Genomic DNA, 27,588 nt, shown 5'->3' with positions numbered 1-27,588 from the left:
GTGAACTTGATAGCAGTAGCCCTTGGGAGATAAAAAAGTGGGTATTATTTTGTTTGGTGGTTGGGTTGTTTAGGGTCTTTTTACACGGGAAGGTGGTGGGGGTTTTTTAACTAATTGAATTTCTCTTGTCAGCCCAGGTAAAGACATACAAAGCTAAATGAGACTTTGAAAGATTTCTTCTTTCATAATTCAGAGCTTGGTGCTCTTCCACTCAAGGCAGGGACCACTCCTCTGTGCCTCTTTGAAAGCAAAGCCTAGAGCACCAGACGAGACCACTAGGAAAGAGGGAATTACCATCTGGCTTGAAAACCTTGGCCAAACTGACACATGCTGCAAACTGCTACAAAATATATTCATAGCAGGAGGAACACCCTAGAATAACTAAAGCCATCTTCCTACATGAGTGGCATTTACAGCCAGTCTACCTCACGCTATCTGGGGAATCCAGAGACCAAATCCAGCAATAAACAGTTGCAAATTGCAGGGATCTCAATGGAAACTGTATCTGCTTGCTTGGAGCTGCACATGGGCTCTTGTTCCCCAAACTAAAAGAAGTGCAGGGTGCTTGATTGCATCTTGGCTCTTGATTTCAAATGCACCAGCAGACAGAATTAAACAGTTTGCTTCCTGGCCTATTTAGCATCCTTTAGTGACGGGATAGAGGGTGGGTAAGGCTATGGGGATGTTTTTAAATGGTTATACCAGAATCAGGGTTTTTTTATTTTTTTCTCAAGACACTTGCAATGAATGATAAGGTTTCCCAAAGACCTGGCCAGGCTCCAGAGGAAAGAAACAAGCAGTGAAAGTGTATGTAGAAGCATATGCACTAGGCTATAAGGCACTGCCTGAACCAGCTGCCATAGCAACTGCTATTAAAGAAAGAATTAAAGCATTCTTCACAGAAGTAGGAAAACTCCCAGTCAATAAGCATAAGGATGAGGAGTAAGGCAAAAGAAAGGAGGATAAATATAAGCTAGTATGAAAAATATGAAGAACTGAATGAGCAGCAGGGCCACCTGCACATGTAGATGTGCTTTGGTGCTGTGAAGGTGACTATAAATACACTAAGATACCTAACTCCACCCTCATTAGCAAGCATAGCAAGCATTTTAGATACAGTTGATCCTGCCTTGGGGTGAGAGGTGGATTACATGACCTCTCGAGGCCCTCTCAACCTCTATTTTCCATGATTCTAGAAGGAAGAAATCTACACCAACTGAGCTGAGCTGGCCCAACTCCAGAAAGGCAGGAATTTAAATCTAGCAAAAAAATAGATTTAATCCACTTTTCAAATTCTCCTTGAACAGGAAAAGGATCAGAAAGCAGAGCCTGCAACCACAGCTTACAGCCAAGTTCTTCCTATCCAGAAACACATTTTCAATTGAATCAGAGTAGAGCAGCAACATGAGGTTTCTCCCTGCAGGAAGAAACCCCCCAAAATACTCATTTCCCCACTGACATTCATTTGAAAAGAAGAATTAGATACTTGTCTGGAAAACAGTGCTCTGGTTGTGGGCTGTTTAAGGTTTTTTACTTTACAAAATACACCTGAAAACAGAATGATACTGCAAAATGCCAGGTACCAGTGAGCTCTGGGGAGCAATCAGGCTAATGTCCTATATCCCTTTGGCAGAACTAGATTAGTTCTCACAACACAGCCCTGCAGTGGGGGACAGCTCATGGCTATCAGAGCTCATGGCCAAGGAGAGAAGACAGACCACCTTTTACTCCAGATTTCTGCTGCTTACTACACAGAAGACACCAGAGGTCCCCAACTGAGCTGCTATTTATGCTGTCCAATTACTCGCTATTGGAGTGGGACAAAACACACTGTTAACTGGAGCATAGGAAACAGCACACACCTGGAAGGCAGCCAGGCAGGCAAGAAAGAAATTGCCTGCAAGAAACCCCATGTTGCAGCCTCCAGAGCAAGGAGCTGGCTGGGCTGTAGCCTCAGCCCTTTCAGGTCATTATTCCCCTGAGCAGGCAGCCAGGCATGCTGCTTTCAAGGCTTGATCCGATCCATATCCATATCCATGGCCATGGCTGTGCTTCCTTGCCTTGGTCCCCCTTGTGCGGATGGCAGGCAGAAGTCCTCCCAGGGAAATCACAAAGACAACCAAGCTGGGAAGTTACTGGCTAGAAAAAGCCTCCAACATACAGGCAAATATTATCAGGCTCAGACTGGGAAGTTCTGGCTTCAACATTTGGCAGCCTGTAGATACCAGAAAACAAGCTGCCATCCATAGCTGCCTCCAGGTCACAGCAAGCAGACCAGCCAGGACACGGAAGGGAAAGGTTAAATGCCAATGATTTAGCACTTCGTTGTATGCATGAACATCTCCAGGCACCTGACTAAATTAAGGTCCCATTGATAATCTGCTGAGGGCTGACAAAAGTACTGACGTTCCCAGCGCAGGCGGCCGCTGCATCCTGAGCCCTCCCTGCCGTGATTTGGCCGGGCAGGGTTTGCAAAGCAGATGGTGACCTTACATATCCTACCTAGTGCACCTTGCATGCACAAGCTGAGGAGTTTCAGCCTTTCCTTCCCATTGCCCAGATTCCCTTCCGAGCTAGAATACTCATCACACACGGCTGCATTAACACCATTGACAATGGTGTTACTAATAAACCAAAAAAATATTCAGTTTGCATTTAGGTGTACATGCAACCAAGGAGACACAGAGTTTCTCCTCCAAAACGCACTGTAGCCAAATTTTAGAAGCCACTTCTAGTAAAAAAACAAAATCTTGACAACCATCATTGGCCAATCCCTGTTTGATTAAAAACACCTTGAATCCAAACAGACCATCCTTACTGGTGGGACAAGCAGTTTGAATCCAATGTTTATTCATTACCTTGTAATCTTATTACAAGATACACCAGAAGTATTTTCAGTGGTATCAGAAATGGTTGGAACTGGCACATGTGTAAAAGCCAGAAAGTGAAAAGATGCGAAAATGACCCATTTCCATCACAGAAGCCAAAAACTACAGAAGCAAGGGGCAAGCTGAAAGATGTGCCTACTGAGGAGAGGGTGGGCAGCTGGGCCTGCAAGGTGCTTAGAGGGAACAGGCTGTTTAAATTTTGATCAAGAAAACCCCCAAAAAAATTCCAGCCAGGATCCCTACATCACTGTTTCTTAGCAAGGATGGTCAGAGGGCATTCATGTGAATGTTTTTGGTTCTTGTTTTAGTCAAGAAAAGCAATTGCTCACTGTGGGGGTTTAGGAGGGAGTCTGCTTGTGCTGCAAATAGAGAAATTCCAGAGACGCAGAATTTCTGGTCTGTGGGTATGAAAAGAGTCTGTTTCTCAACTCACACATCTTGAAACAACTCAGTGCATGGAAGCACCACTGTCCCAAGAACAGACACCCCAATTCAACTGAAAGGGGTCAAGAAGAGGCTTGACCCACTAAAACCAAAGCTCTTCTGCAACAGCTGGTGTCATCTTTTATAAAACACATCTTTAAAAAAAAAATCTTTTTTTAATAAAAATACCTTCTAAAAAAAAAGGATTTCTGATCAAACTTGTTTGTTCAGAAAGAGTCTGAAACAAAATGTTGAAGTTGACTCCAGATTTGGGGAAGGAGAGGGCCTCATCCCATGAAAACCTGGGATGGACTTTCAGCATTAATATCTAAACAGAAAAGTTGGCATTTTAAGCTCTTATGGATATAATTTTCCCATTCAATTGAAATTTCAGGGAGTTGGGGACAATAAAAAAAGATTATTTACTTGTTATGACAACAGAGAAAGTTGCGGATTCAATACTGCTCATGCTCCCAGATGCCTCTAGTTAGTTGCCATATGCAAACCATCCTGTGCTGGCATTGCATTCAAATTGCATGAAAAAGCCAAGTTAAAACATTGGCCAAATACATGAATCTGCTTTTGGAAGACATACCAACAGCCATTTACAAAATTAACAAAATCCATCATTGTCAAGGGCTCCCACACACAGCTTCCCAAAGAGGAGAGCTCTCATTTCCACGCTCAGAGAATTTAAAACTCAAGAAATGCCTTTGTTATTGAAAAGAAACTTCAAATTTCTGACTCAAGTCATTCCCAAATACCCAGATATATACTCAGACTTCTGGTGATAAAAGAGGTGTGTTTTTTTCAGAGTCCTTCAAAGGGCACAAAACCCAGGAGAAAAATCTTCTCAGACAGACAAATGCACTTGCTTATAGACTTGGACACAGGAACCCCATGTAAAAAGCTTCAGGAGATTAATAACGTGGGAGGAAAATTAAGGCACCTCATAAAAGGTTTGAAGTGACAAGGGAACAGATCACATCAACTTGGAAAGGTTAAAGAAAGCAATTTATAGACACTAATTAGGGCCTCTTTTAAAAGTGCCTTTGCAAATGACAGGGTTGGGTTTATTTCAGAAAGGTGCAAAGGAAGCAGCCTGAACTCCCTGCAGATGCTCCTGAAAGGGTGGGTGAAGCATGCTCAGCGTCAACTCACATGTACAGGGTATTTAAGGGTCAGCATGAAGGGAAACATGGGGGATGTGTTTATGTGAATAAGCTGGTTCCTCCCCAAGGAAATCTCCCACACTGCCACAGGACGCAGTGAGCCCCAAGCTTGAGCCCACAGCTCTACCAACAGGAACTTTTTTTCTGGCTGCCAAGTCCAAGGTCATCAAACCTGAGTTTTCCTTCACTTTCTGCTCATCAGCCCTAAGGGTGTGCATGGTTAAACTCCTGCAGAAATGTTGCTTTATGCAACACTCTGGCTCCGGTAAAGTTTCTCTTGCAGGATGAAGTACCAGGAGGCGGGAGCTGAAGGACTCTGCAGCGATGCTTCCCAGAGCCATGGCTGGGAGGCAGCAGGTGCCTGTGGGAGGCAGCTCTCAGCAGGAGAAACCAGGGCACCTCCAGTATTGCTGGAAGGTGAATTGGTCCTTGGGGGTCATTATTTCTCCACTGGCTCACTGAAAGGAACACAGCTCACCACCCAGCTAATGCCAACACCTCCAGCTTTTGTCAGTCAAGCGGATGCTCCCCCTGCAAACAGCCCAGGTGTGAGAAGGGACTTCCAGACAGCAAATGCCACATGCCTGTACAAGCAGCTACTTTACCCACCTTTGGGATCTGTTTTTTCAATGTACAGAACATCAACTCCTCTCCCCAGTCTCTGGGGCTGCTTTTAGAGGAGCTCAGCGATGTAGAAAGACCTGGACATGACAGCCCTGCAGCAGCCAGGGCTGTTTTCAGGGATGAGGTGCTGCCCTGGGAATGGCAGGACTGGCCTCCTCCCCACAATTTCAGACCATGATTTTGCAGGACAGTCTCGAAGGGCTACAGCCTTCAGCAACTTCTTGTCTTTCTTCTCACAGTTCCTTTGCAATCAGTATGGTAGCTCATAAAGCACTGCTTTATTGCATTATAAAGCAACTGCTTCACAGTCATTGGAACAGCCCAGAGGCTGCATCCAGCACTGTGAACCCTGTAAGCTCTGTAGAGCTGAGTGTTCCCCCCTTGGTACCGTCCCCTGCAACCAGCTCAGACTGAGCTCAGAGTGGGGTGAGGACTCGAATATATTTCCACTTTAAAAAGTGATGATGTGTGATGCCCCTCCTCACAGCATTCCCATAGGGGAGAGTGGAGCAGGTCCAGTCTGGCAACTGGGAGTGCTCTGCTCTCACCTTGGAGTTCTCCCATGAACTGTCTGTAGGTCCAGGGCAGCATTCTGCAGCCCAGGGGAACTGCCCTCAGTCTGGGGTCACAGCCCATCACCTCCTTCTCCCCAGCACCACTGTCCGCTCACGTCTGCCAACAGCGTGCTTGCAGTGTGCTCCCTACCCTGGTTCTGTCTGCAGAGATTCAAAGGAGCTTTTAATAGAAACTTGTTTGTAAAATTTGGGATGTTTTGACAGATCTGTTGCAGAAGATGTGAGGAACAAACAGACAGAAGCCACCACCTCTTTGTAGCTCCTGCCCATGCTGATGCTCCCCAGGAGTCCCTGACTTCAGTCCTGCTTCATCACCATACTGAGATCATAGAACCACAGAATCATTTAGGTTGGAAAAGCCCTCTAGGATCAGAGTCCAACCATCCCCCAGCACTGCCAAGCCCACCGAGTGCCAAACCTACGCATCTTTTAAATCCCTCCAGAGATGGTGACTCCACCACTGCCCTGGGCAGCCTGTTCCAATGCTTAACAACCCTTTCGGGGAAGAAATTTTTCTCAATATCCAACCTAAACATCCTCTGCAGCAGCTTGAGACCATTTCCTCTTGCCCTATCACTTGTTACCTGGGAGATACAGTGATTCTGCCACATGCCTGGTCACCTGTGGGTGAACCTGCACTTCTTACGTGCTGAAGAAGTCCTCTTCCCTAAGCCTGTCACATCTGCAGAGTCAGAGAGGTCACAGGATGAGTGGAAGCCAGAGTGGCTGAGCCCAGTGGCTGTGCCATCAATGGCATAAAGAAACAGGGATAAGGGAAGGTGCTGCAGGTACATGTGGGTGCACAGGAGCTCTTTCAATTACATCTGAGCAAGAGGAAGGTAAAGAACAATGAAATCAGAACATTCAGCTCCTCAGGGACATGGGGCTGCTCCCTGAAGAGAAAGGCAGGGTTTTGCACCCACCGACTCCATCCTAGAGGGCTCAACCCATCCTCTGCATCAGGAGAAGATCACATCACAGCTCCAAGACATCTTTGGGACAAAGAGCCAACTCACTACCCAGCTCCACTTTCTTTTCCCTGATTTCATTGCACAGTATCTACTACCACCCCCTCTCCCACTTCAGGAGTGAGAATGATAAAAAATAAACACAAAGGCATGGAAAAGCCACAAAGAACAGAAGTAGCACACCTGCCCAGAAGCAGCTCGGAGGTGACACGTGCCAGCTGCGCTCCCAGCTCCAACCTTCCTCACACTGACTTCTCAGCTTCTTAATCATTTATATTTCACCTCCCCCTTGACTTCCCACATGGAAACAAAAGATGATTGATATATCAGAGTAATCACCTGGGATCTCCAAAAGCCCACGCATTCCCTCACTTTGACCTAGGGCACTTGATAAGGAATTTTCCCAGTTTGGCACCTGAGTTTGACTTTGTCCCCTCTTCCCTTTTATACTGGTCCCACAGCACAGAGAGGGCAGAGCAGGTACAGAACCTGCCCATACACTATTTTTAGGACTTAAATTAATTGAGCACAAAACAAATTTGGTGTAAAGAAGTAAGGCATCTGAAAAATCCAGCTACCCGAGGGAAGCACCTGTGCCCCAGGAATACTGCCCCTGCCCTCTCCAGCAGGTAGGGAGGTTGATTTTTCCATCAGCAGGGAAGTGTCTTTATCATGTTTGGTGTAACCAGCATCACATCAGAAAGAGCAACTGCTGGTTCAAGCCTGCTACCTGGACTTGCCTATGGAAAGAGATCAACAATTATGGTACCAAAGAGACATGCAGTGATGGATTTTCCATCACAGAAGGAAAAGAGGAAAGATGGGAGTTGAAAGCTCAACTCCTCCACCCCCAACAGCAAAGTATCCATGTCCACATGTGGCGCAAACCCATCATCCACAGGACCTCTGCCACCAAACATTAATGTCACTGCCTGAAAACACACCAGCCCTGCGTGCTCACTGCCATCACAGAGCACAACCATCCTTCACCAGAGCCTCCACCATTTGTGCATGCCTCACAAAATCAGGAAGTATTTGTAGGGCAGAGAGTGCAGGAGCTTTCCTCCTTCCAAATTGCAAAGAAAGCAAGCGCAGAAAGCAAAACTATGAGGTTAGGCCTTTTGCAGACCCACCACACCTTCCAACCTGAGTCCTGAGCAGAGGCACCAGTGCCGCACAAAGATAATGAAACGCTCGTTATCCACCCCAGTGCCATGACCTGTCACTGGCAGGTGTATGGCTGGGTACAAAAACCAAAACCATTCCCTGCCAAGTACCTGCCAGCACAGGTGAGGTCACCAAGTCACCTCACCAAGAGGTGACTTGGCAAATACTGTAACAGAGCACCAAGGCAGGCACCACTGCCCATGCTCCATCTCCAAACAGGTGCAAAATGCACAAATGAGGAGAAGTTACAGACCACAAAAGGCCTGCTTGGAAATAGGGACGTGACTTTAGGGAGATTCTTTGTAAGACAAGATGAAGTACTTGTCCTACACCCACCATACCAGGTAAGGGTACACTGCTTCTTGCAGAAGACGCTGAAAATCAGAGCAGCACTCACTAGCAGAGATGCTCAACCGGCTAAGAATCCTCCCAGCCTCAGGATCAGAAAGGTTGCACCGATTTCACTGCCTTGCAGAGCAGCAGCCTTAAAGGCTGCTCCAGCTCTCCTCCAAGACTTATTTTTACTCCTCTGTAAAAAAGTACTCTCTGGCTCCCTGGAACTCACAAGTTTTTCCCCATGCTCTGTTGAGGCAAATGGTTATTGACCTTTAGACATATTTTTTCCCCCTCTTTTCAGATTTTGTAGCAAAAGCAAAGCACTTTGATCCACTTTGAAATGGTGTAATTAAACCAATTTCTGCACAATATGCAGTTCAGTTCTATAGGAAGCAGTAAGCAAAGCCATACTTTACGGTATTTTGTGAAAAAATTCATATATCCGCGTAGCTCTCAATCCATACCCTCAAGCAGGGAAGCTGAGGAGATTTACACTGACATGTAAATCCCTGCGACAGACTTCTATAAAACCACTGAGAGGCACACCCAGAAGGCAAAGGAGCGTTTCACACCTTCTGTAAGTAGGAAGTGTGAAAAGGAAAGAGATGAAAACTGCCTTCCTTTCCCTAAATCTCAATCACAACTCCTGCCCTATCCTGGCATTTGTGCACCCACTTGTGATGCCCATCAAGGCGAAGCTGGTGTCATACAGTGTTTTGAGGACCCCACAGCTATATCAGAGATGGCAACACTTTAGAGATCACACCATGTCAAGGGCAGTCCAGTGCATGGATGACAGGACAGATGCCTCTGCACACCACAGAGGGCCTCACACAGAGCCAGACAAAGAAACTGCCAGATACAGATACTGTACCTTCCTCCACGTCGTTCCTCAGAGAAGCCTCCAGCAGAGCAACGCTGGCTTCAAAAGATACTTTCTTTCGGTTCACAGCATTTCTCTTCTTTTCATGCTTCCTCTTCTTGTGCTGCATCTCCTTCTCATACTGTGCCCACTTCTTCAGCTGCTGAGCCCTCCGCTTCTGGGCTGCCCGCAGCCTCTCCAGCGTGGGCACCTTGTCCAGCAGCTGCAGCTCGGTCAGGAGGTCCACATGGGCATCCATTGCTTCTGCCAAGAGAGCGGTGGGGAATGATGTCCCAGTGGGAAACAGTGTCCCACCACAGGTCCTCTGGATCACAGCCACCTGCTGCTATACCAGCATCTTGAGGCAGAGCTGAGGAGGGCCCATTGCAGTGTTCAATAAGAATATGGTGTAGAAATCTGAAATAAGGAGGAAAGTATGAGGGATCAGGCCTCCTCATTCCATGTAGGCAAGCAACTAACATCAGCCTGTTGGAAAACACAACAGGCAACACTTTCCACCCCAAAAAAGGCAGCTCAATTAATTGTGCTTTAATTGCTTGATTGTTCTCACTGACCTTTGTGATTTCCCTCTTTGTAATTTCCCCCTTCCCTTACTCCAAACATCCAAGCAAAACCCTCTTGATAAAGCAGCAGTTCTAATGTGCATGGTGTTCATGCCTATAGTTCACATCAGTCCTCTCTTAAAAGCAGAATTGTCTTAATGAGCAAAGATCTTGTACACATTTGATATAATTTGTCCAACAACTCAGGAGAAATTTGAGTGCCGAGACACACATCCTTCCCCCTCCAGCTGATCCCTTACAGCATAGCCATCACCCCCCATTGCAGGTGTCCCCACCATGCAGCCAGGACTTCTTCATCCATCAGCCCCTTCCCAGCCCAGCCCTATCCAAGGACAGACAGATAGGACATGGCTCCCAGGGAGGTATTGCTAACACTTAAATTGCCCCAGTTCTTAAAAACATGGGGGTTGTGTTAATTTCTCTCTTTGGGTTTTTTTCTCTTCCCCACATGCTAAATCACTCTGGTTTTGCTGTTCATGCTCCACAAGCATAGCGATGAGAGCAGGTAATTCACAGCTCCAGACTCTTAGTGTGACCATGACACTGACCTCTGTGCAGTGCTACCCACAAAGGCATCACCCAGGGACCCACGGGCAGCTGCCCAGTCACCTGCTGCACAGGAGGAGGAAACATATCCCAGATTTATAGAGCAGTCCAACAGAGAAAGGTGCATTTGAAATAAATACAACATCACAGGCAAACTGAATGAGTCCTTTCCAACTCACCCATGCAAAGCACAATGAATGCAAGGTGAGCATGCCAAATCCAGGTAAGAAGCAAATAACCACATACAAGAGACCTCTTGTGGGTCAGGCAGCTTGGAGGGGGAAAACAAAAAACAAAAAGAAAGTGCTGATGGAAAGGGGAGACTGCGGAAAACTTAAGTATTCTCAATCACCTGAGAAAGCCCCAAGGGGACGGCTGAAGCCATTCCCTGCTCAACTCTCCTGCTGCAAAAGAGGGGAAGCAACATCTCATAAGCAATTGATGCAAAGAATCTACGGGAAAAATAGTAAAAGAGAGGTAGCTAGACCCAGGTAAGACACATGGCAAGGATACCACACCTTACCCCATCCAGCTAAGCCAGGAAAAGCCTTAGCTTATCCCTCTCAGAGGGTGAACCAGCCCATCGTGGAGGCACTGTTCTGAGGGGTTGCAGGGAAGTGTCCAAACCACATAGCACATCCACCATAACCCAGTGAATTTCACCAGGCTGAGACAGCCACACCTACTAAACACAGCTACAGATCTTCCACAGGGGTTTGACCTTACCTATAAATATCTGGGCAGACTGACAGCGACACACACCATTTCCTCTGCCAGATAATTGGTTTGAGAACTGAAAACAAACAAACCCAGCCAGAGCACACAGGCAGGTCCTGGGCAGTTTCTTTATCCAGTAAATGGCCAAGGGCAGCTTCAGCAGCACCTGCAAACCTTATTTTGAGGGTTTCAGAATAGACCTGAACAAAAAAACCCTGTTTAATCTCATAAGAACTAGTTCCACACAGGGACAAACCCAAATCCTCATTAAGTTTTTTATAGGAGATACACCACCTAGAAATTCAAACACTTGCCTGAGATGGAAAATATCAACTCATTACTTTAGTATGTCTCTGGAAAGCAAGGGAAGGGTGCCATAGCTCCTCCACAGCACAAGAGCCATGCACAGCTCCCCATGACCCCTGGCCGCAGTCCACAGTCCCCACGAGCCAGGACTCATGAGGGTCCCCAGAAACCCTGAAGAAAATGCATAAATGAACATTCTAAAATGCTTTTATTTTGGGTAATCACATTTCCCAAGCACAGGCACTTTGGTGGAATGCTCTTCAGGACCTCTGGTGAACTCGGCTCCTGCCTCTGGAAGGCATTCCAGGGAAGGTATCTTTCCTGGCGATCTCCACTGCAGTAGCACAGGCTGCAGATCTGAAGCCCCGTTTACAATACCTCGAAGGAGGGGAGATAAGGGCAGGAAATGCCTCTTGAAATACTGAGGCACTCCCACCCCACTCCTTTTCCAGGCCACTTCTGCCATTGTTTGCTAAAAGATGAACAAATATTTTCCAAAACACACCTGGAGTAGAAACAATTCTGCAGGATTATTAAAGCAAAGAAAGCTTATTTCAGTATTTCCCAAAATAAGCTGCAAGCTTTCTCGGTGGTTTTAGGATTGCATTTGGGAAACAGCAACAGGACATGAATTTACAAGGAGAGGACAGGTGTGGCTCTGCTCACCCATGTTTCAGATTTCCTGCACAGACTTCATCCTGCAGTAGGTACTCTGCTCTCACAACAGACCAAAAGGGAGATTCAAGTGGTCTGCAAAGGGGAGACAAATGGAGAGGGGAATTCCACGAACATGGAGACACCTCTGGAAGTACCAAACACCAGCATCTCCTCTATCCAACAAGCAAATGAACGTCTAAAGGAGCAGAAAGCTCACCTTGAGAGCTATTCCTGAAGGAAGTGCAGCTCAAATTCTCCCAGACTTAGGTACAATTCCCTAAAACCCTCCACAGACCCCAGAGCTTCAGAAAGCCTTTGGCTCCATCACTCTGGCTGCCTGTTTTCCAGAAACCTGATTTCTCCCCTGTATCATAAAACTGGCACATTGACTTCTTGTACAAACCAGTCAAACCAACTATAGCACAGGTTCAGTCCCCAGCATCTGTTTACCTGCAAAGCAACACAGAAGTGGCTGTGTGGGTGTCTGTGGTTTGCAAGGCATCTCACTTTGGTTTCTGTTTTATTTAAAGAAGAAAAAGGGAGAAAAAGAAAGTGCCATCTTTGTGTTCGATCAAGCTGAGTTTCCATGAGCTCAGCAGATCTGCCTGGCACCACACCAAGCATATCCTGCCAGGCACACATGGCCCCCAGCCCCGCAGGGACAACAGGGACTATTTCAGGGGCCAAAAGGAAGGCAAGATGCTCATGCCATCCCCCTCCTTCGGGTGTTGCAGCAGGGTGCAAAATGCTTGCTCTAACTGTGTCAAAGATTGGTCCCTGTGAAGAGTTTGCACGTGTTGGTGAACACCATAGTGGGATTTCTTGTCAATTTGCATTTCCTGTGCCTTTTGTTTCACCTTAGTACAAGACTCACCTCACTAAGCCCAAAAGGTCTTTCCGGGCACTGGTTACTCACTCGTAATACAAGACCAGACAGTGATTCCAGGAATGGAGAGTTTCCTGAGTGAGTGATTGCAACCTGTGCAACCCTGCCCGGAGGCATCCCCTATGTACACACTCTTTCCCATTTCACATTTAGAGGCTGGCACCTGCATCCTGCAAAGGAGAAAACTGAGGGTACTTATCTTCCTGCTCCAGCACACATTCAGAGCTGTTCCCTTGACCTTCCTACAAAGCATTAGAGTTGCAGACACTTCGACATAACATTGCTGAGATTGGGACTGGATTTATTAAAGCAGCCACGCTGCTGAGGGAGGCTAGAGAACCTCCTCCTTGCCCCATCAGATGGTGAAGCTGGAGCTGAGACCTGCAAATCCTCCATCATATCTCCCCAAGGTACCAGTCAAAGCACAGTGTGACACTGACACAGAACACAAGCACTTAAAAGAGTCCTTCACTTAAGTATCATCACTTGATTTCGGTTTTATTTCACTTAAAAGAAACCGAACACAAACCACGGAAGAGTAACCCTTGAATGGGACACCTTGAAATGAAATAGTGCAGCAACTAAAGAATTCTTTAAGCTATGTATCTTTCAAGCAAAGGGAAAATTCAAGACCCTCATATGTGAGGAGCCACTTCTGAAATCAACAGGACCATTCCCATTTACTGGATTACTTGCAGGGAGGCACCTGCAGGATTGGGCCCAATTAGGTGAGGTGTCTGCAGCATGAAGCCAAGTCAGTGGCATGAAGAGTGACATAAATAGCCCTCTCCTCCCCACACCAAGCTAATCTCTCTGCTGGAATTGGAAATCCAGCACAAAAGCCTATAGCAGGGATCTGAGTGCATAAGCAGTTGGCAGAGGAGGTAGCTGCCTGATTTATTTTTGTCACTAAGAGTCAACTGCGCCATGGCAAGGTGAGGAATTGCCAAACTCACTCCTTCTGCTTCTTGTCAGGGCCAAGGCCAATTTGTGTGTTCCTGCCCCCCAAAATGCATGATGACCACCCTGTTGCAGCCCTTCGGCTGAACCCATCCTTCCAACAACGGGCGCCAATGAGGAATCAACAGACTTCTCCTTCAGGACTGTCCCTGTTGGGTGATAAAGAGAGGCTGAAGATGCGTGTTCTGCAGTGGTGTTTCTGCTGTTGGCCAGGAGCTCCCCAAAGACTTGGAGGAAGCAGCAGAGCAGCCCTTCATCACTTGCTTGTTGATGAGGGGAATAGCTCACTGCAGCCCAACAGCTGTAATACCATCTCCATCCAGAGACAGATGGAAAGCCACCGAGAGAAAGAGGTGACAGCCCAAGGGACAGGCAGGAACAGCAGGGAAAGGCAGGCACAGGAGTTCAACTATCCCCAAGGGAGGAAAAGGCAGGGGACACAAGGAGCTGCCCAAAGCGTAGATGTGCCATGGGGATGACCACACACAGAGCTGAGATCCATTCCCTCCTCCACACAGCCCAGACCAGGGTGAGAAGGGCAGAAGCATCCCCTTCCCACCCTCCCCAGAGGAACATCCTCCAAGTCAGTCGTCTCCTAAACCGTGTCCCTGTGGAGCACATAACCACGCCAGCTCTGCCAAGGCACTCCCCACCCCACCAGTGACACGTGAGCTGCTCTGATCTGCAGCACCTTAGGGAACATGGGAAACAAACCCCTCTCCTGACTGCTGATGGGAACACAGAGTCCTGTGCTGGATCAGGAGCTCTAAGGGCTTGTAGGATTGGGTTTTAATTAGCACATGGTACATCAAGTCAAGAGGGTCTTTTGTGCTAAAATCACCATAGTCTAGAACCAGTGTTTCTTTCTTTCTATAACTGCTTCTGTCACCTCCTGGTTTTTGGAAAAACATTTCATTAGAGCATTCTTAACAAAGACACTGTATCAAGCCCTATCCAGCAACTACCTAAACCATTACAGCCTCACACACCTACAACAGGGGACTCTGCTACTGGGTCTTCCAAACGAAGACAGACAGACAGGTGGATACCAACAGCCACCACAAACTAGGAAGGGGAGTTCAAATCACAAGAAATATCCCTCTGAGGAATCACAGCCCCAAAAACACTCATTTTCACCTGCAATGCTACAGGACACGGTCTCATTTCCTACAAAGCAGCATTTCCAGCCTCCTGAAAGGTTTCCTTTCTTTTCTGGAGCTTAAATTTTTACTTCTATCACACCCTTCCAGACAGGTTGTACCATGTCCCTTGTATGTACCTTTGTGCTTCGACTGTGACACAGATGGGCACTGCCCACCATCTCCCCCAGGACATCAGAGCTCATGGTAAGGCTGAAATCAGAAATCTGCCACTGGTGACACACCTGCCATGAACACAGCCCAAGGCAGCACATCAAACAACAGCTGGACAAACACCTCAGCCAGTGCCTTCACAATAATCTGCAACAAACCCTTCTCCAGAGGTTAAGAGCATCCACCGATGAACACATGAACACAGACCAAGGTCACTTGCCTGACTTCAGGCAGCAAACTCACTGCAAGAGCTACACCACCCCCTCAGGATTTCTAGTCCTGTGCTCCAGCCTCAGTGTGCTGGTGAAAGCTATTTGTCCCTCACTGGCTATTGCTTCTAGTGGCAAATTCTTGCCTGCACCATGTGATTCTCTCTGCTATGCTGTGAGCTCCACAACACCCACAGATTAACCACACTGAGGAGTGAAAATTATCAAAATTGGTGCTGCATGATTTAATATCACTGGTATCTTAGAAGCAAACGGCTCCTTTCCTCACTCGAGGCTTCAGTAGCATTTCAAGCAGCAGATGCTCAGCATTACCAAATGAATGGTTCCTCCTGAAGGAATGATGGGGAAAGTGGCAGGAAGTACCACTTAAAAAAAAAAAAAAAAGGGGGAAAGAAAAGGAAAAAGTATTTCAGCAAAGATCCCTTAGGGAACAAAACTCCTACTCTGCCCTGGAGTGCTGGTGGAGAAGAGCAGGTACAGAAGTCTTCTGGGTGAGAGATCTCATAAAAAATTGGGAGTTTCACGAAAGATTCTTGGCTTTCCCACAGGTTTCTTGTTTGCAAAATAAGTAACTTAATCTGTTCCCCAATTACCTTCCTAAACTGAAGATACTGTTTTACCATCTGCAGCAAAAGCAGTTTCATTGCTGCCTGATGGAAAAGGGCAGTGTGGTGCTGGAGGCACATCATTTTAAATTATTTTTCTAGCTTAATGGAAAGATCAAAATTTAATGCTAAATTCTTCTCTAGAGAATGAAAAAATTTTGGTTCAGCCACTTTAGTTCCAGATAATCTCTCTGTCTTCAATAAGCTCCTTCCCAGCAGAGGGAATGAAATACAAGCAAAAAGTGAAGCAGCAAGTCAAAAAATCTCATTGATAATGGAAAATTGTAAGTGCCTCTTTCTTTCCTCCTCCCAACTGTTCCACTCCTGACAATACTGGCAGCTGTTTGAGGAAAGCCCCTCAGTATTTTCACTATATATTTCCTGTAAACAGTCAACACAGCATAATATACAGTCTTTATCCTATTAATATTTCAACGTGGGTTTTCTTAAAAAAAAAAAAAAAGACCTTCTATGTTAAACAGTCCTCCCCCACATCAGCATGCTTGGAAACGCTGCTCTTTCCAGTGGCACCTCAGTGAGGACCAACACAAATCTGGTGGTGGCCCCCATGCTTCTGTCAATGACTGAAGAGCTCAGCCTGTGGGTTCAGTAGACAAAGCCATGAAGGGCTTTGTTTGTAGGATACATTTCTGAGCACAGCTTACACACATGGTTTAGGAGCAACTCAGAACATTAAACCAACTCAGCGCTCACTTCCCTCCACGTGGCTCCTGTGCAAAGCTGCTGCTGGAGCCCTGTTCTCAGTGCAAGGCACCAGGGCCTGGAGTTGTTTTAGAAAACCATCATAAAGGAGCTCCACAGAGCAGATGCACCTTTCTGTGTCTGCTCCACACAGTGCTCTCAAAGTTGCCACTTTTCTTCATTAAACTGCCCTTGCCTGGGTAACTTCAAATCCAGAACTTTCATGTGGATAGTTTCTATGTTCACTACAAGTCTGGAGGTTCTTCTTCCCTCTCTATTTTTATTCCCTAGCATCCACCTCACTAGCCAGGCTCCAGAGGCCAGACAGCCTCTTCACTCTCACTGGCTGTCCCTCCATATCCATGGGAAAAGTGGGCTCTTCCAGCCCCAGCTTGGGATGTAGCTCCAGACCAGGCATTGGATGCACCTTCAAGGGTGCCTTGGATCTGCAAAAACTGCTCAGCCCCCTTGCAGTTTCCAAGAGTGAAACCTTTGGATCCCCTCCTGCTTTTAAGTCAACCAGTGAATCAGTAAAAACACTGTAAAAACAGAGATCCTGAGCTCTTGGCCCTCAATTTCCACAAAGAGAAGGGAGAGGGACATTTCTGTCAGTCTGAATTTGAAAATCTAACTGTGATTTTGAGTCGACTTAAAAACCAGAAACTAAATTCAGGTCTCAATTTCAAACTACCCCAGAGCAAGCCATCCGCTTTTAACCTAGTGCAACAGAGAAACCTATTCAACAGCCTGTAAATCTGCAGAGAGCACAACTAATTGTAGTGGTACCTTTTTTCCCTTAGCTGAGGACTGTGTGCATGTAACCAAGAGCGCAGCTCTCCCCCTGCTCCCCGGTGAGTGTGCCCTGGACAGCACAGGCACCAGCTCCAGGCAGCACACAGGACTCCAGAGAAAAGGATGATTGAAGACAAGGAAATTATATTCCTTCAAGAATTCATCACATACCACTCCCCTCTTCCCTTTTTTGCTCTCCTTAGCAGAAAAGTGTCTGCTAACAAAATTTCTCCAGCATCACAATCCCTGCCCTTAGGCAAAGAAAGAAAGATCATAATGGGATTTCTGTGCAAACATGAAGCAAATCCCAACTTCCCTTGCATCAGAGCAGCCCCATCCTCTGAGTCAAGCAGTTAAATACTGAAGGAAAGGCATGCAGCATCTCCGATTATGTGGAACAAAAAATTTTAATTGAGGGCATGAGTCTCTGATTTGGCTCTCCATTTTTTTTTTTCCACAGTACGTTATATGGGAGTGTGGGTTGCAGCGCAGTCACCTGCAGGGAAAGTAGCCCGACCTATCTGTGACAGTGATATTACATAGTGTTGTTTGTTTTTCTGGTTAAAGCTTCCATTTTTTATCAATTCTCCCACAGACAGATATGTGGAAGCTTCTGAAACTGCATCCCGTTTCCTGACATTTTCAGCTACACATTGAGAGAGCTGTAATTTGGAAAACAACAATTTTTCCCCAAAGCAAGCTTTAAAGTAAGTCACGGGGGAAAAAAAGCCCAAATCATAACAGCCAAGGTAATTTCCAACAGAATCTCAAAAACACCACTGCAAGAGCCCACACCCTTCCCTTATGATATAAATTAAAGCCCTATTCGCGCCTGCACACCACTCTCCTTAACAGAAATCCTTCCATTGTTTAAACTCATTTACACATATTTTGGCCCTTGGAAAAAAAAACTAATCCTGGGAACTGCCCTATTCTGGCACAGCAACGAGCTAGGTAAGTGCCTGGATTTTCCATCTGCAGCTCCCAGGCACCTCAATTCATGCCAACGTGGGATGTGTCAGCGGTAGGGCTCCTGCAGACTCTCAGATATTAACAGGGATGTGCCTCTCCCTGGGAATACCCACACTAGAGGTGACAGTGGGACCGGCCATCCCACTTGCCCCCATATAGCTGTGCAACCCCAAGGCTGTGCCTCCCTAAAGCAGTCTAGGGGACACAGCATCCCTACAGGGAATTACCATCCAAGGGAACTATGTCCTCTATTTTTAATGATTTTCCGGTTTCTTTGTCACCAGAAGAAAGTCCTGCCTTGCTTTTCTCTTTCCAAGGCAAAGGTGTGATTCTGTCAGTTTTACGGCACCGCAGTTGACAATACCAGTGACTGGCAGGATTTAAAAGTGTTTGCTACACACCTGACAGAAGGAATATTGATTTTGTGGGAGATTTATGAGAGGGTTCTCTTCCCAACCGTCTGATTTATACACTTTAAGTAGCAGTTGTATTTAATTATTGCTAACAAAATGCTTTCAACTCTAAAGCTTATGGACACTATTGAGCATATCTATAACCATTCCAATAATCCTTGGAAGATTTTAATCAAACAATACAGAAAGATGTACTCTGACCCATCCTGTATCCATCGGGGAGCCTGTACATCTACTCAAGGTGGTGCTGCCCTCCTGTCTCTGTTGTGCAGGGACCAGCAGGGTGCCTGCAGGTTCTGCTGGGAGACTAAAGAGGTGAGACTTTGGGAAAAATTAATTATCCATGCTACAGTGTGGGATATTTTGTTCCATGCAGGTCAAACATCTGGATTTGTTGTCTAAGGCCCAGCCCTTGCACCTTGGTGAACTCTGCAATGATTTAAATTATTGTACTGCTAAACCACATGCACGTCACCAAAAATCCCATCCTTCTGTTCCCCCAGACTGTACAGGTCAAGGTCAGCCACCAGCATGCAAGAAGAGGGCCCTGAGGCTGCTGATCTGACACTTAAAGACCTCTAGCACAGAGGATCAGCCTTCCCTACAGCCTCCTATAACTGCTATAGGGTACCAGGACCAGCCCATTCACAGCAGCAGCTGAGATCGGCAAGCACCCCCAGGTCCTGTTACCACAGGGCAATCCAGGCTGCTTGCTTTCCTTTGAGGCCTGGAGGAATAGCGTAAGTGCATCTAGAACCATTACACTTCAAGAGGACAAAGGCTCTTTAAAATGCAGGTCAGCAGAAAGCCTGCACGGAAGCAGGCTGATGAAAAGCAACTCCGCCAACAGCTCCAGCACCGCCTCTCACTTCCACCTCTGCCTGAGCTCTGCTCCAGAGTAACTTGCCTTATCTCAGATGCAAACCCTCAGACTGAAACTAAACGTTTTGCTAGTAGAATGCTAACAAAATGTTAGCACAGCTTTCTGCGGTGCCAACATCACCAGTTTCAGTCTGAAATCAGACACTGGAGCAGCTTGCTGCTGCCTTGCTTGTGAGGCAGATTTTATGTTTCTAAAGAACCTTATTTTTAGGTGCAGTTATCAAGCCCCATGTCACCACACATGCCCTACTTTCTGTGTTTCCTACATCTCTTGGCCACAGAGGTGGTGTGTTGGCATGACTTGCTGCTCTGATAACACAATTGCTATGACATTCAGTTTCATCAAATATTTACCAATTCTTAGTTTGAAAATAAGACTTTGGATACTTTAGGTTAACTTGGCTACCAGAATTGCTGGTAGCGCTCTTCTCCCCATTGGTCTAGGTCTTACTTTGCTTCTATCATTTCTGGGATTACAAGCACAAGAGCTCTGCTGCCGCAGGCCAAGGAGAACCTCATCCACCCGTGGGCACAAGGTTTAGCCATCTTTCCCTGCTGTCTCAATGTGCAGCCAGCCAGACCTGTCCAGGGGAGAGACTTTCCCTGAAGATATCAAGATTTAAGGGCCAGAAGTCAGCTGGCTGCTGTTAAGGGAGACTTTCTTGAGGGCTTTTTAGGCAGAAGTACCCACTCTGCTATTCAGTACATACCTCAGCTGAGTATTTGTTCTGAGAAGCAGTTTTATTTGGATGTTCTGGAAGTGAAAATCAAATTCAGGTAGCAGAGGCATCTTAAAGCCCAAAATCTGATCTGATCCTGCAGGTGGTGGGGATGACCCTTCTGCATCCTGCTGACAGACCTACAGCACAGCTGCCACCAGCTGCTTTGGGGAGGTCAAACAAGCCAACAAGCAAAGCCCACCCACTACAAAACCCCTCGCAGCTTCCCCTACCAGATGAACACTTGCTCAAGACCTTACTATTGAAAAGCCAAATCCCCAAATCTCAGTTTAGCACTGTCAAACAGAGAAAACAATGGTGAGTATTAGTAGACACCTCACAGCCAGCCTGGGGCTCACCCCTTCCTTGGTCTTTCTCCTCAGATGGATACTTGACCTTTGAGCTGCTGAGCAAATCATCAAGCAGAATCTGCGCCTTTGAAATGCTGCCAGCATCCTATATTGCCACATGAAGCCACCTTAGAGCAATGCCTCACATTTGGGGTTCTCCCATATGGATCATTAGAGATGCCATGACTATACCATAACATCACACGGAGCAGCTGGGACAAAGTTAAACCTGGCCCTGAGGAGTAAAGTTGTGCATCTCCCCCTCCTAGACTGTCCTCTCTCTTCTCTTCCAGAAATACCCAATCTGCAACTCCTGCCCCTGCCAGCTCAAGGGCAGAGCATCAAGATGTAGCAGACTCTCACCTACAAAGCAGAGGTAAGGACTAACTCACAAGAAAGGTCTCTTGGCAACACAGGGTGAGAGAAAAGGAGGGGAGAATTGCTGCCAGCTTGTTTGTGTGCACTTAGGGTGGCATTTCCAACCCTGTAATTGTTGCATAATGAATTTAGCAACGGAGTTCAAGAGCTATGATTCATTCAGGCCAAGAAAGCATGAGTCAGCCCCCAAAGAATCATGAGATGTTAAAATTATATACATTTAACTTGAGTTCGACAAATCTGAAGGAGCAATGTAATAGCAACGTCTCAGCACAACTCAAATCACCATCAAATATCCCCACTCCTCCTCCCAGCAGACACAAGACAAGAGCAGCACTAGAGCACAGCCTGGGTCAGACACTGCATATAATTTACACCTGCCACCCATGCCCAGCTCAGGTTATCAGCCTCAGCTCTGAAAAAGGCACCTAATGCTGCTTTTTACCTGGTGCTCACACTGACTCACTAATAAAGTCTCATCCAGCCTAAGAAAAGATCTGTGTGCAATCCTGCTGAGGACTCAGCACTCAGGATGCTCATTTCACTGAGTGTGACCAGCATAGGAGCCACACAGGGACATGAGAGGAGAGCAGAGGTGGCTGTGGAAGCTGGCAGTGAGGGTGTTACAGCAAACCACAGGGTTGGGGGTGGGAAAGGAGCACAGATCTCTGCAGGGGATTGAACATGAAACAGGGTAGATTCATTACAGAAAAGGATGCCTGAGTTAAGGAGTGTGCACAGCTCACTAGGAAGTGATGCACAGAAGACCTCAGGAAAAATAAGGTGTTTTCCTGACTCTGTTGGGTGATCCTGCTTAAGTCATGCCCCATATTCTGCATTTACAGAGATGGGTCATGCCCCATTTTCTGCACTGTGTATATAGAAAGTAAAGTTATTCTGAAGTGAGATAGGGTGTGAATTCAAAGCAGAACAACTATTCTGGGTTAACTCCCCAGGTGGCTTCTTATTCTAGAGTGGCAGTACCTTTTTCTAGTTTAACTCACTTTAAAAATAGATTAGGCCAATGGTTCTCATCTGCAAGGCCATGGTAGCTGGTCTGCTGCTTTTAGAGTGTTCTTAATTGGAGCCTGGATACGGGGACATGGGGGGCTTCAGGATGCAGATGTGATACTCTAAATTTGGAAACATCATATTAACTTAAACCAGGAAAAGAACAACTGCCTGCAGGAGTGTCTCCACAGACACCACAGCTTTACCTGCAGCAGGTGCATGGGGACACACCTGGGAAGGGGACAGCCCATGCAACGTGCCCAGCCCACCTTAAACCAAACAGCACTAGATGAGACCCACAACCTGCCCTTTGCACACACCCAAAGGCCTCCTTATAAAGCCATTTCTGAGGTTCATTTGAATTTACCATTTATCAAGCTTCCATTTAGCCCCATTAATCACAGCCTATCAAGGTCTTTCAAATGCAAACAGAAAAGCACCCAGCAACTGCACTTCCCCGTTTAGCCTTCTGCTGGAATTATGGAAGGCTACAAAGCAGGAATATGCCAACCCACCTGTCTCCTGCTTTTCAACCACTTCCCATGGGATGAAATCAGCTGACTATTCTGGAAAAAAAAAAAAACAACAGAGTAATCTCTTTCCCTGCCAGCTACCAATATTAAAGAAGAGCAAACAATGTATTGTGCAGGAGAAAGAGCATCCTTGTGAAGGTCAAGAGAGGCAGATGGGTGGTTCCGGCAGCTCCCACACCTGCATCAGCACATGGATGCTGTCTCTGGAAGCAGGGACAGCCAATCCATCTTTGTCAAAAGCTTTGTATTTCCTACCTGGACCTCTAGATCCAGAAATCTCAGAGCTCACCTAATCCTCCTCAAACAATACACCATTTGTTTGCTTTGTTTGGGTATTAAGGCTCAGCCTTCCTCAAGCTACTCTTTTTTTTTCCTCAGTGCCTATGTGGCTGTTAACCTCAGTATTGACACACTTCTGAGAGCCCTGAAAGGAAAAGCTCCATTAGGAAGAGCCACATCACTCTGAAGGTGACATTTCCCCAGCCAGCAAGAGCCAAGGGTGCTGCTGAGTCCTGACTCAGTCCAGCATCAGCAGTTCTCACTGACGAGCCCTTTCCCACCTTGCCATGAGACCCGGGGTGTTGAATTCATTCCTCACACCTCCCAAAGTCTTTCCTCTGCCCATCCTCTGAGCTCTTTGCTCAAGCCAAGGGCATCTCTGCTTCCCAAAGTGAGAACACTCCTGATTTCAGGGGGGAAGGTGCAGGTGATTCCTATCCATAATTATCTGTCTCTTATGCTGCTGCTGGTGCCAAGGCACTTGTGCTCCACACTGAGCCTGCCACTGAGCAGGACCAGGCATAAGAGTGGGCTTTGGCTTACTCAGAGCTGGAGTCAGGTTGTTCCTGAGCACCATGGGTCCCCTGCACCTCCACCCCAGCCAGCAAAGCACTCGGGCTCTGCTATCCCTCCCGTGTCAACTTCAAAAAAAACTTTTAGAATATAGTATCTCTCTCTGTATAAATAAAAACCATGTTGGAAAGTAAAAAGTGACAGTCTACAAACGTACATACCCTAAACAAGGCTTTTGCAAGGAGCAGAGCTGGTGCCAGCCGGCAGCAGCGCAGCAGAGCGGTGCTGTCGAGATGAATAAGCACAGGAGCACTCAGAAGGGAGACGAGGAGAGACAAGCAGATTAATAGAAGACGACAGATTTCTAGTAAGATTGCGATAAGCCTCCTTAAACTTCCCTAAAGGATGAGCCAGCTGGCAAGACCATCCTAGGAGGTGGTGTAAGTTGACTAACAGCCTTGCAGAAAGCCAACAGCTGACCCCTTTCACATGTCCCAGCTCACTCCTGCAGCTCCTCAAGCAAAGAAAGCTGAACACGCCATACCTGGATGCTTCCACCCTGGCACTCACCTGCAATTCCAGCCCTCCTTGCAGAGAAACCACCAGCCCTGAACTGTTTAGAACAAGCAGCAAGGTTGGGCTGACTGTGAGCGTGGGCAGAGCACGTGGCCCCATCTGGACACATAGTGGGGCTAATCCTGACCTGTGTTCCCAGTGTCAGGCATATTAGGGGAGTGGCACATCACTCCTAAAAAGGGCTTTGCAAAAAAGGAATGGGGATGACAAGGTGATAAGCAGGCAGGCTCCACCACACTTTTACTTCCTTCCTAAATTCAGCTCTGTTGGGATCCCCCATTGAGCCAAGTCCTCCAAAACCATTACACCCCAGTGAGTGGTTTCACCCCCTCAGAAGGAAGAGGAGGGCTATCCACAGGGGAAGGCAAGCTTGACGTGTTAAGATTTTTATCCTTTAGAGGATGATACCTTCAAAACCTGCTGGAGGTGGTGCAGACACCACGCCCAGGCATGGCCAACAGAAAGAGCTCACTGCATCCTCTTCCCCAGTGCCACAACAAAATCCCATAACTATTTGAAACTGGAGGTTTCATCTGGAGCAGCATCTTCTTCAGGAAGAACAGCAATAGACAGTTTGTTTGATATCAGGTAAGTTTTTCTTCTTAGGCCAATTAGCTGCTGATATAAGTTGCCCACTAAGGCCACTGAATCATCATTTAGCAGTTTCAAAGCAGACAAGATGAATTGCAGGCCAATTTCCCCCCTCGAGCTCAATGAGTGATTCAAAATGCAGTTAATAATAGTGGCTCATAAAGATCTGGCAGAGGATTTGAGAGAGCAGTTTATTACCCAAAAAGAGAATGATCTCTTTCACGCCAAGGCAGCTCAGATGGTGAAGATGTAGGGCCAGATTCTGCCATGTTACTTTACAGTCTTTACATACCCAAGTGCTGCTAAACTTGAGTCAGAAAGCAAAAAGGAGAAGCAGACCCAAAACAATGTCAAGGAAGCTCACAGTTAAAAGCCACTTTGTCACCAGTGGGCAAGAGACCTTTTAAAAGATGGGGAAAAGAAAGGAGTAACAACTAACAGAAATTTCAGCCACAGATCCTGCATTTCTGTGGGTTTATATAAGACAAAAATGACATATCCCCTCATCCACAAAAACTTCATTTTTTGTCAACCTCAGCTCTGTAACCAATAAACACTGGTTGATGTTTTTCTTCCTGCTGGATGAAATGTGCCTCGAGGCAACAGGCATTTTATAAATTATTAAACCAAGGGAAAATAAGGTTCCAACAAAGTGACTGCAGAAGTGATGCAGAAGCAACAAGGAGCTGGTACAATTGGTACCAGAACACTCTCACAGGGCCATTTTTCCTGCAACAACGGACAACAAAAAGACATTGTTAGAAATGCACAGCCTGGACACGTGGTCTTGATGGTAAAAAGAAGACATGGTATCTCAGCATTTCATAACATCCACCGCAGATATGTGAAGTTCAACACTTTATTTTTCTTATGAAATAGTCACTTATGCTTTCCAGTCAGAAGGAAAATAAGCTTTCTCTTTTTTTTTTTTTTTTCAACCTCATGAGGGATCTCAGGATGTGAAGAAAAACTCATTAAAATAACGCAGTAAGAGTTTTGCAATATCATCCACACTTTTTGATCCAACCCGTAGTGTAGAGATCAATCAAAGAAGGGAAAAACATAAATAAAAAAAAGTATTCTTCACAGTCAGGATTTAATACATCACATCTTTCACAACAAACACAATCTCACAACAGACTAAGTTCAGTTCCAGCCAGAAAAATCCCTTCTGCTTTCTGCCATAACAGCACTTGTCCCTTACGTCTGTGAAAAAACATTTAATGGTAATGGCAGGACACGGGACTCAGGGCTAAGGAAGACTGGGTCAAGGCGAGATGTAGGGCAGCCCAGGCAGCTGCTGCCCCCGAGGTTGTTAGGGAACAGGAGGGCTCAGAGATGAGTTTGGGTGTTTTTCCCCAGGTTTGTGAACCTTCTTCTTTCCTAGACACTTTTCCTGCTACAGCTCTATTGCAGATTGAAACATCCTCCTCCTCCTCGAGCAGTTACCACAATGCAGAAGAGATCTTTTCATAATAAGTAAGCAAAGACATTGGCAAAGTTGGCTCGTCAGAATGAACCAAAAGCATCTCTACCACCAGTGACACCTCAGGCCCTAGAGCTGGAGAAGGCACTGAAGTTCAGGCTGAAGTTCCCTTGGTCTGCCAGTATCTAAAGGAGACTCTCTGCAAGAAATCCCTTCATCTCACACAGAAACCAGCACTTGAAATCCCTAAGCCATTTCAGGAATTAGAGTCGCTTATATTTTGCTACCTCGAGTAAATTTCTTCCACACCCCAATCATTTCAAAAGGGAGAGGAATTTCAAGAAAAACCCATTCACGAGCAGACCAAGGCATTCATATCTATAGAGCTTTGTGTCTCGCACGATGACCCACGGTACAGATGACACTTAAACACCAGCGACAAAAGCTCCACGGAGTAAAAACTGCCTTGAAAGTCCTCATCAGTGGATGCGCCCACCATAAGGTCACTGGCCGTGCCGGGATGAGCCGCTGCCGGGGAGGGCAGCCTTATCCCAGCGGCTCCCGCCAGGCCGGTCCGGGGCTGTGAGGGACTGGAGTTACCGAAACTCTGCGTTGTGACCGCGGCGGGACCCGCCCCGCGCCCCCAGCACCGCTCCCGCGGGCAGCACCGCGGCAGCCACGGCGCCAGCCCGCAGCATCCCGCCGGGCCGAGCCGAGCCGAGCCGAGCCGAGCCCAGCCCACCCCAGCCCAGCCCAGCCCAGCCGAGCCAGCCCTAGCCCCCGCTCCCCGCCCGGCCCCGCACTCACCGCGGCAGCTCCGCAGCGGGCCCGGCCCCGCGCCCTGCAGGCAGCGGCCGGTCAGGAGAGAGGCACCGGGAACGCAGAGAGAGGCAGGAGGAGGCAGCGGCCGCGCCGATCACCGCCCGCCTCCGGCCCCGGCCCCTCCTCGGGGCGGAGCTGTGGCCGCTGCCGGGGGCGGGCGGGGACCGGCGCCCGCCCCGCGCCCACTCGGCAGGTGAAGGCGCGGAGGACCCCAGGGATGCTGTGGGAGCGGCAGCTGCAGGCTCTGAGGGATGACGGCTCGTCCGCGTGGGGCGGGCGGGGCTGTTTGTGCCGCCAGGCAGAAATGAGATAAATAAATTAATTAATATTTTTTAAAAACTGTTTGAGTTGTGGTGGAAGGTCGCACCCCTGCCTGTGGCTGCCCAGCTACCTGTAGATAAGATTTCCTCCGACTTCTGCCTGAGCACAAGATGCGCGTGCTGCTGCCCCCACTAAAACTGGAAGATGGATATCTACCTTAGAAGCCGTTTTGCCCGTTTTTTTTGGCATAAATAGCCGAGCCTACCAGCAGGTTCCTATTTGTCACAGAGCAATTTGATGGTAGAGTGAGGTTACAGAGAATTTTTTAGGGAAAACTAAAACCCGCCCCCAATACAATGTAACATCACATCAGGCTGTTAAACATAGGAACTGATACCAAAAACAAATGCATTTCCTGAAGTGTGCCTTATACCCATTTTATAGATAAAAAGAGGCAGATAAGAGCCTTTGTCAGGAGTCAAACCAGTCACCAGAGCTGGGAGAGAAGCCAAGAAGCCTCCAGGGCCGTGGAGTGGCACTGAGAAGCCC

General features: G+C 47.2%; 1 protein-coding gene across 2 annotated transcripts in view; it reads right to left on the bottom strand.

Annotated features, from left to right (window-relative positions):
- Positions 1–26,906, bottom strand: part of PPP1R16B (protein phosphatase 1 regulatory subunit 16B) — a 60,479-nt gene extending 33,573 nt beyond the window's left edge. The window contains exons 1-2 of one of the 2 annotated variants that reach the window (XM_050313803.1): positions 26,764–26,906; positions 9,028–9,432 (exon numbers count right to left, since the gene is read on the bottom strand). In XM_050313803.1, the coding sequence (XP_050169760.1) occupies positions 9,028–9,274 (247 nt within the window). In that variant the 5' untranslated portion in view covers positions 9,275–9,432; positions 26,764–26,906. Of the gene's footprint in view, positions 1–9,027; positions 9,433–10,497; positions 10,544–26,763 lie in introns of those variants that run through there. The other variant, XM_050313802.1, reaches the window with a different exon arrangement.
- Positions 26,907–27,588: the final 682 nt, after the last annotated feature.

This window comes from Myiozetetes cayanensis, unplaced genomic scaffold, assembly GCF_022539395.1.
Source record: "Myiozetetes cayanensis isolate MyiCay16 unplaced genomic scaffold, myiCay2020 scf19, whole genome shotgun sequence".
NCBI lineage: Eukaryota > Metazoa > Chordata > Aves > Passeriformes > Tyrannidae > Myiozetetes > Myiozetetes cayanensis.
Note: the sequence above shows the minus strand (reverse complement) of the source record. Positions and strands in the feature narration are given on the sequence as shown.